The sequence below is a fragment of the Melanotaenia boesemani genome, chromosome 9 (genome assembly GCF_017639745.1).
Source record: "Melanotaenia boesemani isolate fMelBoe1 chromosome 9, fMelBoe1.pri, whole genome shotgun sequence".
NCBI lineage: Eukaryota > Metazoa > Chordata > Actinopteri > Atheriniformes > Melanotaeniidae > Melanotaenia > Melanotaenia boesemani.
The window spans coordinates 36,707,227-36,725,351 of NC_055690.1; the positions used below are offsets into that span (position 1 = coordinate 36,707,227).

The 18,125-nt window shown below is 44.6% G+C and overlaps 2 protein-coding genes and 1 long non-coding RNA gene across 4 annotated transcripts; 2 read left to right on the plus strand and 1 right to left on the minus strand.

The window, feature by feature from the left end:
• Positions 1-9,066: 9,066 nt before the first annotated feature.
• Positions 9,067-9,520, plus strand: LOC121646578. Its single transcript, XR_006011661.1, has 4 exons — positions 9,067-9,111; positions 9,232-9,311; positions 9,357-9,396; positions 9,462-9,520. It is a non-coding gene; the product is annotated as an uncharacterized LOC121646578 (long non-coding RNA).
• A 976-nt stretch (positions 9,521-10,496) lies between these two features.
• rnf169 (ring finger protein 169) lies at positions 10,497-14,716 on the minus strand. Its single transcript, XM_041995641.1, has 6 exons — positions 14,327-14,716; positions 13,445-13,515; positions 13,279-13,350; positions 13,109-13,209; positions 11,973-12,066; positions 10,497-11,808 (listed from the first exon to the last, which is right to left on the minus strand). The coding sequence occupies exons 1-6, from the start codon at positions 14,622-14,624 to the stop codon at positions 10,720-10,722; spliced, it is 1,725 nt and encodes a 574-aa protein (XP_041851575.1). The 5' UTR covers positions 14,625-14,716; the 3' UTR covers positions 10,497-10,719.
• A 424-nt stretch (positions 14,717-15,140) lies between these two features.
• lipt2 (lipoyl(octanoyl) transferase 2) lies at positions 15,141-17,877 on the plus strand. 2 transcript variants are annotated; one of them, XM_041994923.1, is made up of 4 exons: positions 15,141-15,293; positions 15,612-15,926; positions 15,995-16,121; positions 17,625-17,877. In XM_041994923.1, exons 2-4 carry the CDS (start codon positions 15,618-15,620, stop codon positions 17,843-17,845), a joined length of 657 nt encoding a protein of 218 aa, XP_041850857.1. In that variant the 5' UTR covers positions 15,141-15,293; positions 15,612-15,617; the 3' UTR covers positions 17,846-17,877. The 2 variants fall into 2 exon arrangements, with proteins under 2 accessions (XP_041850857.1, XP_041850859.1); XM_041994925.1 differs by lacking the exon at positions 17,625-17,877 and adding an exon at positions 16,218-16,818.
• Positions 17,878-18,125: the final 248 nt, after the last annotated feature.

An 18,125-nucleotide genomic window follows, 5' to 3' on the forward strand; every position in this document is an offset into this window, starting at 1 on the left:
GGAGACGAACACCAACGAAGAAGACGACAGCCAATGAGTGTGTGAGTGGGGACGAATGAGTACTGTGATTGGCTAATATGTGGAAAGAGGCGGGTCTTGGTGGGATTTATTACCAAGGTAGCGACTTTGTGGTTGTATTGGCTCGGTGCACGTAGAGTGCCTCTAGAGAGAGAGTGGCGCCATCTCCGTTCACTGCAATGGTTCAGTTTTTTCACAACAATGGCGGCGTATGGAGCCCCTCAAAAGTTCCCGGAAGTTAGCAAAAGCTAAGCGACGGTCAATGTATTTCAATGGAGCAGATTGTCGGAGCTACACTTCTTCAAGGTAAGATGTTTTAATAGTCATATTTCCATATCAGTTGTGCATCGAAATCAACTTGACAGGAGTAATTAAATATGTTGACGGATTGTCCCCGTCTAGATTAATATATTTAGAGATTATAAACCGATAAAAGTTTATGCTAGCACACTGATAGCAGCAGATGCCACAGGCTGATGAATGTAAATTCTGTTCGTCAATATAAATTGATCCAACGCCGTTGATAGCGAGGTTAATGTGTAGGGAGAGCGATTTTTATTTAATTTTAATGTATTTATAAGGCTGTGGAATTATGGACAAAGATATGAAGATGATTCTGTATGTGGGCCAGGCCAATAATTACACCGTTCATTTTACATAATAACTAGAAAGTGAGCTGTTTTGTCGAATAGTACAGCCCATACAATTATACAATATTAGGGCTGTCATTTGATATTGCAGGGTGAAAAGATCAGTCATATATATTCACTATATATTATACTATTATATATTAATTATGTTGTATTATCAGTTCTGGGGTTGTCTGCTGTTAACTGGGATACTGTTCTTCTTCACCTTCCTGCTTTGGCCACTTTTAAGTGTTGTTTCCTGTCTTTTTTTCTACATTCTGCAACCTCAACCATATAAATCTCCCTGTGATGTGTTTTCTGTGTTTAATTTAAAAATAATAAACTTCCCAATGAGATGGTCTTTGAAAATGTGTAAATGCATTGTTTTAATATGATTACCTCACATATTTTTTGTTTTTACAGTCCCTGATGGTGGTCAGATGTATCCTGCTGACTTTGGCCATCCATATTTTCCTTCTGTCCCTGTCTTTGGGGAAGCCATACATACGCACGCCTTTCTCTGAGCGATTGGAGCATCCCCATGCAGCACAGCATACCATGGTGAAGACTGTATTCAAGGATAGCAGAGAAAAGAAATGGCTAGACATGCTGATCTAGTCGAGTTTTATTGTAAAGGAATTCTTTTAGGTATTAAATGCATTTGGAAAACAAAGGGTGTTTGTCTGATTTATTATGTATATGTAGGGAGTAAGTCTTGGGATAGTTAACAAATAGTGATAGAAAGCCATGTATTTTCCATGAATTGAAATCAAAATTTTATTTATTTGCCATGGATTTTCTGTAAGAACACATTATATTGTGAGTCCAGACTTGTGTAGTTATCAGTCTGCCTCAGTCAAAATAAGTCTTAAGACTTAAAAGCAATTCACACAAGTAGATACTAATAAGTAAGAATAGATAACCCATTTATTTTAAATGAATTGGGATCTAAATTTTATTTATTGGATATAGATTTCCTGTAAGAACAGTTATCATTATGCTGTGAGCCTAGATTTATTGTGTAGTCACTTGGTAAATCATTGTCACCTGTTGGTATGCCTCAGTCAAGTCTGAAAGATAAAGTTAAAAAAACAGAAAATATTACGATTTACATGATGTTGATGTCTTACAGGTTTAGTAAACTTAACATGATTCATATCAATGAACACAACTATAAAAATATTGCAAAGCAAAGCCTTCATTGATCATTATTTACCGATTATCGTAGTTTTCTTATTATTTTGTATTGGCCGCCAAGCACTTCCTGGAACTTTTGGAGGCTACATGGACCACGTGATCGGCAAGCGTTTTGAGCTTCCGGTGGCGCCACTCTCTCTCTAGAGGTGCACGGCTCGATGGAGCGTCCTACTTCCGGTCCCGAGTGTGCGCTTGTAAACTTCCGGTCTGGCACTAGCTAGCAAAATGGCGAGCTTTTACACAAGGTGCCTCCAAGATCTCCCGAAGATATCTATAACTGACGTTCATCGACTGGTCCAAACTCGGAGCTCTGCCCCTAAGAGTAAACGCGAGAAAGGATACAAAATGTACATTTCATCCTATATCGACAACTACGAAGGTACGTTATAAATTTATAACACGGCAGTGGGGTAGCTAATGTAGTCAGCTAGCGTCGTTTTCCTATATTTGGTACTTCAAATACATGTTATTTATTCCCGAACCCTTTTAACTGTTGTTTAAGCTGGATTATCTAGCCACCATACAGTGTTAGAAATATTTACGATTACAGTTTTTTTTTTATTATAATGTTAATGATTGTAATTTCTTCTACACAGTTTCAAACAAAGATCCAGCAGGGAGAGTGAGCGTCTGGGCTATCTGCCACAGGTCTATGAGGAAGCATGAAAAGCCTCACGACCTCAGAGTAGGGAGGATTAAAACATGTTCAATCCATCGGTTCAAGCCAGGATCTGTGGTGTTTATGTAGCTAGAGCTAGTGGTATGCACTAAACAACGTTATATACCACCAAACGTAGCTTTCATACGCACCCCAGAAAGTGTTGTTTTTTTTTTCAGCTTCTGTTCTTTGGAGCACAAGTTTAAGTGGCCGTGTTGGGTACATCAGTCAGTGAGAGGTAAGAACTGATTTTCTACCCTGGTTCTAGGCTACAGGAATCTGTTCAATGTTCAGTATTGTTGTAGAAACTATTGTAAAATAAGAAAACCATTAAAGGGATCAGTGAGAGCGGCATATTTACAGTATATATGCACACACCATAAATACACACACACACATATACACACATATACACACCCACATATATATATATATATACATGTGTATATATATATATATATATATATATATATATATACATGTATGTATATGTGTGTATATATATATATATATATATATACACATGTATGTATATGTGTGTATATGTGTGTATATATATATATATATATATATATATACACATGTATGTATATGTGTGCATACATGTATATATATATATATATATATATATATATATATATATATATATACATGTATGTATATGTGTGTATATATATATATATATATATATACATGTATGTATATGTGTGTATATATATATATATATATATATACACATGTATGTATATGTGTGTATATGTGTATATATATATATATATATATATATATATACACATGTATATATGTGTGCATACATGTATATATATATATATATATATATATATATATATATATATATATATATATATATATATATATATACATGTATGTATATGTGTGCATACATGTATATATATATATATATATATATATATACATGTATGTATATGTGTGTATATATATATATAGATAGATATAAAATGTCTGTACTGTCCACACTATTATTTGCTTGGACACAAAGCCTGCTCTCATCTTTCTCTCTTTTGGTGTTCTTTTATATCTGTGATATAATAACATTGACTATGTCATATTAAAGTCATTTTTGTTTTAATTCATAGATTACATTTACAGCACACCTGTTACCATAGCTGTGGCTGAGTGCAGTTGTGTTGCTGGGAAAACACTCTGCAATCACAACGTTGCTCCTCTTTTCCAAACGGCACATTACTCCACACTAAATCTGAAGGCAGTGCCGCCTGTGCTGAGCTGCACAGAAACTGCACAACGCTGGCACAAACCAAGAACTATGGTAAGAACTTAATAACATGCATAAAATGTTACAGATTTATTAAACTGTAATGTTTTTAAGAGCATAACACCATTACTACAACATCAACAACAACATTCACTCTCCAGCTGCCCACGCCTTAACTAGCGGTCCATTCTGGTAATTGACCAGGAAGCAGGCGACACTGAACAACTCCTCAATGTTCCCACACACAGACAGTGGTATCACCTTGTCGAACAGTTTGTTTTCTTCCACTCTCCACATGCACTCTCAGACGTGCAATTGACTGCGTCTGCCTGACATTTTCCCCACTCATTTGTTGTTTCTTTAAGAGAAAGGCAGGCCGGTACACTTTGCAGGGAGCAATGTTGTCAACAACAAAACCTTCGTCCACCATGACTGCCATGTCTGGCAGCAGCAGCTTTGTGATCCCTGAAAGCTTGAAGATCTCACGATTGCTCATGGATCCAGCATATAGTCCAGACACAAAGGTAATGTCACCATGGGGCCATACCAACCATCACCTTGAATGTGGAATGGGACTTATAGGTGGAGAAGACTTCACTCTACAGAAGGAGAGAGGATGGTGTCTGGCAGAAGATCTCTGTGCAATCAAGTACCACCTGTGTGACGGAGAAAGCGGCAAACTCAGGTGGAAGATGAGCTTTCACTACTTCCGGTGGGAGCCACAGACGCCTGCTTCCAAGCAGACAGTACAGGAATTGTGTCCAAGTTGTAACCTCACATCAGGAGCAGCAGCAGCTAATCAGTGGGTGGAAGTTTCTGTTGAAATATAAAAATTTCCAGTATAGTAACCTTGCTAACAACTGATATTGTTAATAAAATCAGTGTAACAGTTAATAATCATTACACATAATTCAAAGTGAACTTTGTAACTTTTTACTTTGTAATTAGTGAACAACAAAGGACTGGAAATTATTATTCAGTTATGGTTGTATTAAGAGAGGTGGGTAAACTATGAAAATATCCAAAACATATTTGATGATGGTGGAGGTTATGGTCCAGTGTTTTTATAACAATCCCAATGGTACTAAAAATTATTTATAAGAGTATTATTGGGTATACATATGTTAAATCTTGATGAATTCCACACAGTTTAACCCAGTATGTTAACTGCAGCATTTACTACAGCCCTGTGAGGGAAAATCCCAGTTATTACGTTTTAATAATTGTTTAAATATTTTTTTGTGCTTAATAGGGTGTAAAACCAGGCAGAGTGGGTGAGATGACGGTACTTTCTACCAAACCAAGAACCAGACAGTACACAGTTGCTGATGGTGTGAGGTAATGTATCCTGATGTATTTGTCAGATTCTTTGTTTTATTTTCGTCTGTTTCTCACTGTAATTGTTGTGCATTACTCTTCATTCTCATCAACTCCTAATGATAATAATATAACTTCTTAATAGGAGTAAGCGATACAAAGCAGTTCGTGGGGACCTGCTGGACCCAGATGAAGAAGTGGCTGAGGCATACAAGGATTCTGCTGCAGACATCGTGCCACTGATCACCACCATGGATATAAACAAGGATGTTCCGCTGGTGGATTCTGTGTTTGGCCCTGTACAGTATGGTAGCCCCGTCTCTTACCAGCACCCTGTGCCCAGTAGCCAAGTACTAGTTCGCCACCCAGATGCCCCCTCTCCACCACCTCTGCCCTTAGATGGCTAAAAGCTGGAGCCATCTACCTGTCACTTTGTGTGTAGTCATCAGCAGCATCTCCAGTTCATGTCACTTGCTGTAACCTTGGAAATGGCGAGGAAAATAGAGATGGCCACAAGAGACCAAAGTGACAGCGTAGAGTGGCATAAAGTCAGGAAGATGAGGCTCACTTCCTCTAGATTCCGGGAGGTGTGTTATGTGAGAGGGCACAGGAAGAATTAGGAAAGGTGTGGCTCAGACAGCATTAATGAAAAGGGGATTAGTACTGGAGCCTGTTGCCCTCCAAGAGTACAGCAGGATAAAAAATGTGAGCTACTGGCCATGTGGCTTTGTCGTACATCCAGATGCTCCCTGGCTAGGAACCTCTCCTGATGGTGTTGTCTTTGACTCAGCTCAGTCCACCATTTGGACTGGTTGAAATCAAGCGCCCCAATGCCAAAAACTATGTTGACTGCAGCTACCTGCAAATGCAGAATGGCACATTAAAACTGAAGCAGAGCAACAGTTACTACTGGCAGATCCAAGGTCAGCTGTTACTCACTGGTGTGACTTGGTAGTTTTTGCAGAGGAGGACATTCTTGTACAGCGTATCGATAGGGATGCTGAGGTGGCAAAGGTTATAAGGGAGAAGGGAGACTATTTCTTTTTTTAATTTTTGTTGGGCTAATCCTCTTTAAAATGGCTCATTTGGTTAGCTCAGGGTCAATCAGAAAACATGAACTGAATCTAAACTTAAACTTAGTTAGAAATGGCATGTAAACCAGCGTTGATGTTTTATTGTTCTGTTTCACAGTTCTTTGAAAAGAAATTAAATCTTTTGGCTGTGTTTTTTTTTTAATCACATTGGTGAATTCATCCAGATGTACATAGTTACACTGCAACTCTATAAAATGTCCAGTGGGTTTTATGTTACTGTTTGATTATTAAATTGTGTATTTTCTTATGTACTTTGGAGTGTGTTTGTTTTATTTTTAAAGTCTGTATACCCCAAAATTATTACATGTGAATTTTATGTTCAAGTTCATGATGTTAAATCTGAAATAACTTTATTTCACCTCCACTACAGGCCTGTGGGAGACAATTCCAGTTATGAGAAGTTGATGAGAAACCAACACCCACCCTAATTTTTCATTTAATTAAAATGGATCATGATTGATTAGTTCATTTTAACCCCTTAACATATTTTTGTTAGTTTCTGGCAAAAGAAACATAGATCATATTTCATGTTCCTTTTTATCCATATTATTACTATTAGCAACAACAACAGTCCTCACAAATGTGAAGAGATCTACGTTTCCTTAAAAAGAGGATCATGAATAATGTCATACATACTGATGGGTGAGAGACAGTTTCTGCTGGCGGACGCAGTCTTAGCGCTGGTAATCCTCACCATCTTGCTTTTCACAGCAGACTCCACCAATTTCCAGAATGCGAGGAAATGCTGGTAGGATGCAAATCTGGTGTAGAAACGAATGTCCTCATCCGAACCAGACAGACGCTCTAACCCAAACCTCTGCCGTAGCTGTAGCATCTCCACCTGATGCTGTAGCATCTCCACCTGATGTTGTAGCATCTCCACCTGATGTTGTAGCATCTCCACCTGATGTTGTAGCATCTCCACCTGATGTTGTAGCTCTGTAGTTTCTATTTTCTGAAGCAAAGCTTCGTTCTCATCGGCCAGCTTCGACGCTCTCGTCCCGTCTCTGGAGCCACACAGTAATCATGGTCGACTGAAAATACCTCAGGTTCCATCTCCACTTCAGAACAAGAATCCGGAACGGGGCTCTTGGGCCGTGGACGCCGTTCCCAAACACCGGGTCTGGGTGCAGGTAGTTGATACCCATTCCATCTGAAGAGAACAGGTATTGCTCCCTTCTGTAGCCGTCTCGACCCTCCAGCAGTCACGATAAAATCTGTGGCATTAAAATGCCTACAACAAACCCGAGTGTTTTTGGTAGGGTTGAAGTCGTCCCTCCGGATCTTCCTCAGCCACTCAGCTCGTATTACAGGATCAACCAGGAATGAATGAAAACTTATTACTTTGTTAAAATGTGAAGATTGTGTGCAAAAAGGTACACAACAATGGAGACCTGACGTTCTAACTCTTTGAAAAACAAGTCGCCTTTCTTGGACTGTTAGCATACTCATGGTGGACAAAGTTAAACACGAACGATTGAATGAAAGAGTGAAAGTCGCCGGTTTTTCGCTGTTGCTGTCAAACTACCTAACCGGAAGTACTCGCCCGCACACTTGACGTCAGAACGTAACCAGGCGCCATATTGTGCACGTAGCCAATTTAGCGAGTTTTTCTGGTTATTGGAGACTTTTGGAGACGGAGGTGAATGAAGGGAGTTTATCTTCCCAACGAGGAGAATATGTATATATATATATATATACCTAGCATGGAAGCCATGTGTATATATACATATATATATGTATATATATATACATTTATATATATATATATGTACATATATATACATATAAATGTATATATATATGTACATATATATACATTATATATATATATATGTACATATAGGTATATATATGGACATATATATGTATAAATATATATATATATACCCAGCATGGAAGCCATGTGTATATACATATATATATATATATATATATATATATGTATATATTTGTATATATATACATATATGTATATATTTGTATATATATACATATATGTGTATATCTATATATATCTATATATATCTATATATATATATATATACCCAGCATGGAAGCCATGTGTATATACATATATATATATATATATATATATACAAATATATACATATATGTGTATATCTATATATATATATATATACCCAGCATGGAAGCCATGTGTATATACATATATATATATATATATATATATATATATATATATATATATATATATATATATACAAATATATACATATATGTGTATATCTATATATATATATATATATATATATATATATATATACCCAGCATGGAAGTGGATTTATAGGACGAGGGAATGATGGTGGTTTTGGAACTATTGTTAACAAATATAGAACTAAAAAAAATCAGACTGGAGGCGGCGTGAACACGAACTTTATTTACTTCTTTGCTCGCCAGCCAGCTTGCTCTGATTGGCTACATTCTGTACTACATCACCATCCACGCAGTCACAATGCACGAGTCGTCGCTGTTGAATGAATGAATAAACTTTATTGTCATTGCAACAGGTGCAACAAAATTTTTTTCCAGTACAACCCGTCCAAGAGTAGACAACAACATAGAAACAGGACCAGGCAGACTGAGGCAGCCGCCGCCGAGCAGCCGTTTCATGCTAGATCCACTTTCTAAAGACGTCCTAACATCATGGCCTGTATGAGGCCCGATACTGAGAACATTCTGTCTCCTCTCACCTGCTTGCTCTGCTTTTTAGCGAATGTGAGCTCAAACAGGCGAGTCTGGGAGCTTTCCTTTTGTGACCTCATGAAGGGAAATAACCACTCCCCCCGCAGTGGACCCGCCCACCAGCCAGCAGAGCCTGCCCTCTAAAATCACCAAGGCTGTGTCCGAATGTGCACCCTACAGCACAGAGCTACGCTACCCCCTTTCACATAGCTGAGACATGCCCACCGAGCTCTGGTGGTTCCGACCCAGTTCTGGGGGTTCTGACCGAGTTCTGGAGGTTCTGATTGAGTTCTGGAGGTTCTGACAGAGTTCTGGAAGCCCTAACCGAGTCCTAGAGGTTCTGACCGAGTTCTGGAGGTTCTGACTGAGTTCTGGAAGCCCTAACCGAGTCCTAGAGGTTCTGATTGAGTTCTGGAGGTTCTGACCGAGTTCTGGAGGTTCGGTTCTGATTGAGTTCTGGAGGTTTTGACTGAGTTCTGGAGGTTCTGGCCGAGTCCTAGAGGTTCTGATTGAGTTCTGGAGGTTCGGTTCTGATTGAGTTCTGGAGGTTTTGACTGAGTTCTGGAGGTTCTGGCCGAATCCTAGAGGTTCTGATTGAGTTCTGGAGGTTGTGAACGAGTCTTGACTTGGAGGTCACAGAGTTTGGAGTGAAAGCTTGTCCCTGGTGTTGTGTCGGAGGTTCCAAAATCTGGATCTGGAGGTGGTCGAGTCCTGGCTCTCAAAGTTTAACTGTCAGGTTGTGAACCAGTCTCGAGTCGGAGGTCACCGGTCCTTCTCTAGTCCAACTCACCAAGTCTTATAATCTTATATTTAACCACAAAGTTTTCTTGATCTAGTTTTGAGATAAACCTGGCAGGACCAGAATGTGAGACCATGAATCATGCTTTGAGTATTTCTTAGTAAGTGAATCTTGAAGCTGGTTGTTTTACAGAAATCCAGTTAAATCATCTCACCGAGGTCACATGGTACCTTTCACACCCAGTTTTGTCCTTAAAAACGTGTTTCCAGACCAACTCGCGCTGCAGCAATGAGCTGTTATTACCAGCAGAAAACACCAGGTTAGATTTCCTGAAATGAGAAAATAATCGACTTGAGAAACATCATGAAACTAGTGGTGAAAACTCATTTCAGAGCAGCTGCTTCAGGCTTCTTCTGGCAGAAAAGGTCCTAAAACAAGAGAAACAAAAGAATTCAAGAACTGGCAGCACAGCAGGGGACATGTTGCTGGAGGCTCAGGTGGTAGAGTGGGTTGTCCAGCAAGTCCAAGGTAGGTGGTTCAACTCCCAGTCCATCCTGGTCATTGTGGCCTTTGGCAGAAACACCCTGAGCCTCCGTTCGGTGACTTGAACGTGTGCTCGTTGTGCTGCTTTCAGTCTAAACGGTTAATGAGAATTTTCTCCTTTTAAGATCTTTTCTGTCACAGTGAGAAACCCTGAAGCAGCTTTTCCACCTGGCAGGCTCTTCCTGTAGCCTCCTTATCGGACCTCCTCCTGTTTGCTGAGTTCATCTTCCTGGTGAAACAGGAAATGATTCTACAGATTCTAAACAGAACCGGTACCAGACGGTTCTGTTCCGACTATAAATAAAGACCAGTTGAGTTCTGATTAGCGAAGACAAATGACTCGGAGTTAATCAATCATTTAATGAATCACATGTTCAAAATCAATCAAACTGATCTGGACCCAATCAGAGCCGGGTCAGAACTTGGACATGTGTCTAGTGTTTGGACCTGTGGAGTTCAATTTTGGTTCTGCTGGTGTTTGGAAGATCGTTCTTCAGTCTCTGGTTAAACATTCAGGAACGTTCATCTCTTTGCATATTTCGGACCTCGGTTCCGACTCCTCTTCAGTGTTTCTTATTGATCCGCCGGGACCTTCTCAGGCCCCGCCTCCTGCGGTTCTGGGTGGACATCCAGGACCGCAGGAAATACTTGTCTGGGCTGGTCCTGGTCCTCTCCAGGTCAAACTGTCTCTGCAGCTTCAGGGCCAGCGCCCGGTCCTGCTGGATCTGACAGATGAACTGCTGTTCCTGGATGACGGGCCGGGTCCTCTTCAAGTCCGGGTCCAGGTGTTTGGTCTTCTGCTTCTTCTTCTTGCCCCTCCTGGAGGTAGACTGGTTGTGGATGCCGTCCCCGTCCTTCTTCAGACACTGCTGGTCCTTTGGCACAAATTTACAGGACTGGAAACCGGAGTCCTTGTCGTATGGCTTAAAGGACCGGGTCCGGCTGAACCGTATCGCCCCGCTGCAGGGATCGGGGGTGGCACCAGCCGGCTCAGAGTCCGAACCCCCCTGAGGCGTCATGGCACTGCTGTAGTGGATCGCTGGGACCCGGATTTTCACTGATTGTTTCTGGAAGAGGTCTGGTTCTGCAGCCGGGGTATCAAACAGTAGCCTCCTCTTGTTGGAGGACGTCACGCCGTTTCCTGCCCGCCGCTTGCCTGCGCCACCCGGTCCGTCCTCACCCCCGTTGGTCCTGCCGTGGGGCTCAGGGACGGGACTCGTCAACGTGCCTTTGGAGTTCACTTTGAGCTTCTGCCGGTCCAGTTCGATCTGCCTCCACTTCTGCAGGACGGCCGGGCTGGCCTCGTAGCTGGTGGCCTTCTGCAGGCCTCGGGTCAGGTTCTGGGTCAGGTTCCGAGGCGTGGACTTGACGATGGTCGGCTCTAGGAGGCGGCCATCCGGCAGGCGTTTGGGCGGCGTGCATGGCGAGCACACGATGGGCTTGAAGTGATTCAGTTCCTCAGAGATGCTGTCGTTGCTCTCCGGGCTGATGGAGCGCTCTGGTTGGACCGGCGCCAGGCCCGGAGGGGTGGATGAAGTCAGCACCACCCTCCAGGAGAGCCTACGGTCCGGAGCAGTAATGGGGGCCGAGACGGACCGGCTGTTCTCCGACGAAAGGAGGATTCCTGCCGCCGAGCTGTGGCTGATTCCAACCTGAGCAACAGAAACAAGAATCAGAACCGGTCTGGACTGGGTTCTCTTCTACCAGCTGCTCTGGATCTTGTTACAGAACCCGACAGGAACAAATCTTCTATCAACGCTTTTGGGGCAAACACAGAACCGCTAATTCTGCTCAGAAGAACCTGCATCTAACGTACCCGCTCCAGCATGGCCGCTGGCTGGACCAGAACCTTTAGCTTCCCTCCTCGGTCCTCCATCGGGTCAGTGCAGCTGCGACTCCTCTGACATCCGCTAGGGAGGAAACACAGGGGTCAGGGAGCCGGAGATCACAGAGTCTCGAGTCAGAGGTCAGGGAGCCGGAAATCACCAAGTCTCAGGGGCCAGGGAGCCAGAGATCACGAGTCTTGAGTCAGGCAGCCGGAGATCACTAAGTCTTGAGTCAGGGGTCAGGATTCCGGAGATCACCAAGTCTCAAGTCAGGGGTCAGGGAGCCGGAGATCACCAAGTCTCAAGTCCGGGAGCCGGAGATAACTGAGTCTCAAGTTAAAGGTCACAGAGCTGGAGATCACCAAGTCTGGAGTCAGGGGTTATAGAGCCGGGTATCACAGAGTCTGGAGTCAGGGAGCCGGAAATCACCGCGTACCGATTCAGGGGTCAGGGAGCCGGAAATCACCGCGTACCGAGTCAGGGGTCAGGGAGCCGGAAATCACCGCGTACCGAGTCAGGGGTCAGGGAGCCGGAAATCACCGCGTACCGAGTCAGGGGTCAGGGAGCCGGAAATCACCGCGTACCGAGTCAGGGGTCAGGGAGCCGGAAATCACCGCGTACCGAGTCGGGGTCAGGGAGCCGGAAATCACCGCGTACCGAGTCAGGGGTCAGGGAGCCGGAAATCACCGCGTACCGAGTCAGGGGTCAGGGAGCCGGAAATCACCGCGTACCGAGTCGGGGTCAGGGAGCCGGAAATCACCGCGTACCGAGTCAGGGGTCAGGGAGCCGGAAATCACCGCGTACCGAGTCAGGGGTCAGGGAGCCGGAAATCACCGCGTACCGAGTCGGGGTCAGGGAGCCGGAAATCACCGCGTACCGAGTCGGGGTCAGGGAGCCGGAAATCACCGCGTACCGAGTCAGGGGTCAGGGAGCCGGAAATCACCGCGTACCGAGTCGGGGTCAGGGAGCCGGAAATCACCGCGTACCGAGTCAGGGGTCAGGGAGCCGGAAATCACCGCGTACCGAGTCAGGGGTCAGGGAGCCGGAAATCACCGCGTACCGAGTCAGGGGTCAGGGAGCCAGTGAGTTCGCTGTCTGTTAGCAGTGTGGGAAATCTGGTGCTCACCTGCTGAAGGCTGAAGAGTTTTTGGTTTTCCTGATGAAGGCTGAGATGGTTCTGATCCTCCTACTGATCGGTTTCTCATTTTCTGAGTCGGATAGAACTCCCTGAGAAAAGCGGCTGGTTTAGAAAACTTGTCCAACCAAACGTTTTAAATCAGCTGGTGTCAGACTCACCGGTTCTTCATCACAATGGGCCGATCCTGTCAAGCTCCTCTTCCTCACGTCATTCTGGTCTTCTGACAGAAGCTGAAACAGAAGCTCACAGTGAAACCAGTTTCTCTAAAACCAGAACCGGACTCAGAATCAGCCGGACGTAACATACCTGACGGTTCTGACTCACCTTGTGTTTCCCAGTGAGACCCGAAAGAACGTCTGCAGACTTTGGGATGAGAGCCGGACAGACGAAGAGCTCTGAAGAAAGATGGTAGAGACAGAAGCTTTCAGAATCTTCATGATCAGAACTTAATCCAAACCCAGATTCCAGGAGCCGCCTCCTCTTATAAGAACTCTAACTGGACTCCAGAACAGAGCTTCTATAATCAGAACTAACCGGACTCCAGAATCCAGGTCCTCCTATCAGAACTCTAACCTGACTCCAGAACCCGGGTCCTCCTATCAGAACTCTAACCTGACTCCAGAACCCGGGTCCTCCTATCAGAACTCTAATCGGACTCCAGAACCAGGCTCCTTTTATCAGAACTCTAGCTGGACCCCAGAACCCTGCTACTCTTTTCAGATCTTTAACTGGACTCCAGAACCACATCTGGAGACGTATTCCAGATCCACCAGTATTGATCCTGAGAGGAAACCACCTGGAGGGTTTACAGACAGCAGGACCTGAACTGTGGAGCTCCTCCTCCAGTTGGACATGTCTGGACAAGTCCACATGAGCAGCCTGGGCCGGGCTGAACAGAATCAGAGCCCATACCAGCGGCAGCGGGACAGTCACGTGTTCACCTGATGTTTTCATTGATTTCTGGTGATCAGCTCCAGATTAATGATCAGAGACTCGTGAGTCTGACAGAAACCGGTTTGAAGCAGCTTTCTGCGGACTGACTGCTTCTCGTGCACAAACTGTTCTTTCATTAATAAACCTTTCTGACCTTTTTCTTTAATAATAAACATTCTGGTTCTGTTTTCTTGGTTCTGTTCAGATAAACAAACAAACATCCCGTGACGCTGCTGAACGTGAACTCGACTTTCTCCAGGAAAACACACCAACCTCTCCGGCTGTCGCCGTCCCTCCTGCCCGCCTTGCTGCTACCCTTTTCAGGATCACTTCTCCCCCACAGACGCTCCTCGCGACCCGAGTGTCTCCGGGCCAGACACAGCGGACAGGCCGGGTGTCCGTAGGCCGAGCTACCGCTGGGGTGGCTGTCGACGCAGGCTGTGCATTTCTTTCCGTCGCTCTCCTGTTGGCTGGGACCGGACCGACACCGGGATCTGGACCGGCACCGGGACGTGTCAGCGGCGGCGCCGGCCGAACTGACAGGATGTTCGGCGGACCCTGCGGTCGCCATCTTTCTCTCCGGTCCGCTCTCAAAACAAACCCCGCCCTGTCGCCGCCACCGAAACAGCGCGAGCGCAGTGCGGACGCGTATGCATCCCGCCAACCACGGAGCGGAAACAGCGGTGCGAGGGTGAGTTAGGACTTACTTTCAAAATAAGACGACAGGATTTTTTTTTTTACACGGAAAAGCCAACAGTGTGTGTGTGTGTGTGTGTGTGTGTGTGTGTGTGTGTGTGTGTGTGTGTGTATCATGGAACCTGTTAACTTTCTGTATTTAATGAAAGAGTAAATTTTATCCAATATAAAATTAGTTGTTGTTTGAAATAATGATCAGTGAAAGATTTGGTAAGATTGACAAATACACTCCATGGATTTGAAATGTACTCTAGGTCTCATATATATATATATATATTAGTGTTGAGTCTGTTTGTTAATGTTAAACCATAAGTATTTTATTCATGTTAATGCGATATGAACCTGAAAATACGCGTGGAAACACAAAAACAACATTTTTTTTAAGGAACAAGACGACGTTTTATTCTGAAGAGTTTTACTGTTTCCGGTTATGACAATCAAAACCTGACCGGAACCGGAAGTCCACACAGATTTCACCGAAGAAAAATGAGAAAGACAGAGCGGCAGGTGGAGGATTTCTGAGCTGAACGGCAACGTCTGACAGGTGAGGAGTCAGAAATAAAAAAAAGATCACTGACGAAGCGGAAATTATCTGAAATGACTTCCGGTCTGAATTTAGCTTGTGTTAAAGTGTCAGGAGGTCAAACGGCCCAATGGCAGCTGAGATATGAACTCCAGTTTCCAGGCTGGTCAGACTTTGGCTGTTTATTATTTATTCATGTTCAGTGAAGACAAACAGGTCTCTGTAGAACTGAAGAAGACCCAGAAACAAGCAGGTTCTGTTTTCTGGAGCGTTTCAGGAAATTTTGTGTATAAAACCAGAGATTTTGATCATAAAGAGTCTGAACCTGATCTCTTCCAGTCCTGGATGCAGGGCGGGAGGCCACTGGTGGACGTGGTCCATCTGGGGCGGGTCTCCTACCAGGAGGGTCTGCGGCTGCAGCAGGTCTATGTGAACCAGCACAAGTCCGGTCCAGCTCACTCTCTGCTGCTGTGTGAGCACCCACCAGTCTACACCACCGGGATCCGGCACAAACCGTACCCGGCCTCGCTGCTGGACCAGCTGGTCCTGCTGGGGGCCGACGTCCACCGCACCAACCGAGGAGGACTCATCACCTTCCATGGGCCGGGACAGCTGGTCTGCTACCCGGTTCTGAACCTGAGCGGCTTCAAGAAGGTCAGAGAGCAGACAGAGAGAGGCATGGTGTGAAGACGGTGGTTCTGAACCGGGTTCTGTTCTTTCAGAGCGTCCGCTGGTACGTGGGTCAGCTGGAGAAGACCATCATCTCCGTCTGCAGCCAGTTCGGGGTCCAAGCGTCCACATCGCCTCACACGGGCGTTTGGGTCGGAGACAACAAGATCTGTGCCATTGGTACGGCCATGTTGTTGTTTACCTACAACATCTGAGATGTGGTTGCTTTTATTGTTTTCTGTTTGTATTTGTTTTTGTCTTTTTCTATTTTTGTAGAAGATTCCTGTTTAATCAGACGGATCGGCCATCTTTGTTCCAACATGGCCGCTCCGTCTGACCACCTAGGTTGGATCAAACTTTTCACTTTAAAGCAAGATTAAAAAACAAAATCAAATTCTCCCACTGAGTTTAAATCCAGTGAATATAAACATGTTGTAAGATGAGATATAAAAACGGGGGCTGCAGCGGTTTAGGAGCCGCCGCTGGAACAGCTCCATCACCGGTTTACCAGCCTGGACCTCAGGACCACTAGAAGCAGGCGATGCACAGATCTAAGCGATCTGGAGGGAACATCTGGCTGCAGGAGGTCAGACAGCTGCCTTATAGGTCAACAATAACACTGTCAAATCCACCCTAAAACGAACGGGGAGCCACAGCTCAGGAGTCAGTAGGTGTGAGGCTGCTGTTAATGATCACGTCAGAGCCAGTAACCCTAAAAACCTTCAACAAGAAGATGTTTCGTGCTACTAAAACACATGCCGGGCGGCTGTAGCTCTGGAGGAAGAGCAGTCGTCTTCCAACCCAAGTGTCCTTGGGCAACGCTTAACCCCGCGTTGCCTCCTGATGTTCCTCTCAGGGTATGAGTGTGTGTGTGAGTAAGTACAGTCCATTTACCAGGCTCCACCGAATGAAACACACCCGAGCTTCTGATGGCAGTGGATGGTTCATAAGGAAGCTGAGGGGGAGACTTTCTCACGCAGGTGGTGCTTGGCTCGGTAAACCCTGATCTCTGTCGTGGTTCTACAGCCACATATCGTGACCTGGTCGGCGTATTGATGATGCGTCAGCTACATAACAGCGTGATGTCACAGCGGTGCGAAGGGGGGCGAAGGAAGAAGGCGACCCAGAAGTAAAGGAGGAGCGAACATTTAAACCTGGAGCTGTTCCTGTGTTGTTCTTATCGCTGAGTCACACAGGAAGTCGTGATTCTTTCCACCAACCAGAACCTTGCGCTGTGTCAAGCTCCTCCCTTTAGGGTCAGATCGGCAAGACTGGGACCCGAGCGGAAGAATCTGACGCTCTGGAACTTTTCCCAGTTTTTGTCTGTGGATACGCAGAGTAATATGTCCCGTACCATCCTGTCCCTTCATGAGCCGACAACCTGTCCTGAGCCGACCCACACCGAGCTGTCCCGTCCTGTCCTGACCCCAGATAACAATAAAGATTCATAATAAAAAATAAGAAAGAAAATAGAATAAGTAGATATAAATAAATGACAGTGGACATGAAGGGGTTCTGCAGGTGGAGCTCTAGATGAGAATTTTTTTTTTTTATCACAGATCACGTCATCATGGAAACTTTCCACTGTCACATGTCCTGATGTCATGCAGCTCTGCTCAGGATCCGGTCCAGACCAGAACCTGGATCCCGATGAAACCCGTTGATCCATGTGTTTATTTGCAGGAATCCACTGTGGACGCTACATCACGTCTCACGGCTTGGCTCTGAACTGCAACACGGACCTGTCCTGGTTCAGCCACATCATCCCATGTGGCATCGAAGGAAAAGGCGTGACGTCGCTGAGCCGAGAGCTGAAGAGGGACGTCGGCGTGGAGGAGGCGGTCCCCCACCTGCTGCAGGCCTTCAGACACCACTTCGCCTGTCAGCTGACTGACAACAGCTGACATTTGGAAATAAAGAATAGAGTTTATTGTCACTGCGTTGTGCAATATAGCTTTTATATTTCCTACTCACACACACACACACACACAGGCAGACATTTTGAACAGACCATAAACACAATGCAGGAAACTAAGGTAAAAATCCCCCAAAATTAAACTTTTAACCAAAAAATCTTATTCTTTGTTAAAAATAAAAGAACCAGATTAAATGTCACTGTCAAAGGGGGCGTGTCCATCCCTTAGACTGCAGCTAACTTCATAAATCCTCATAAATAAAAACTAG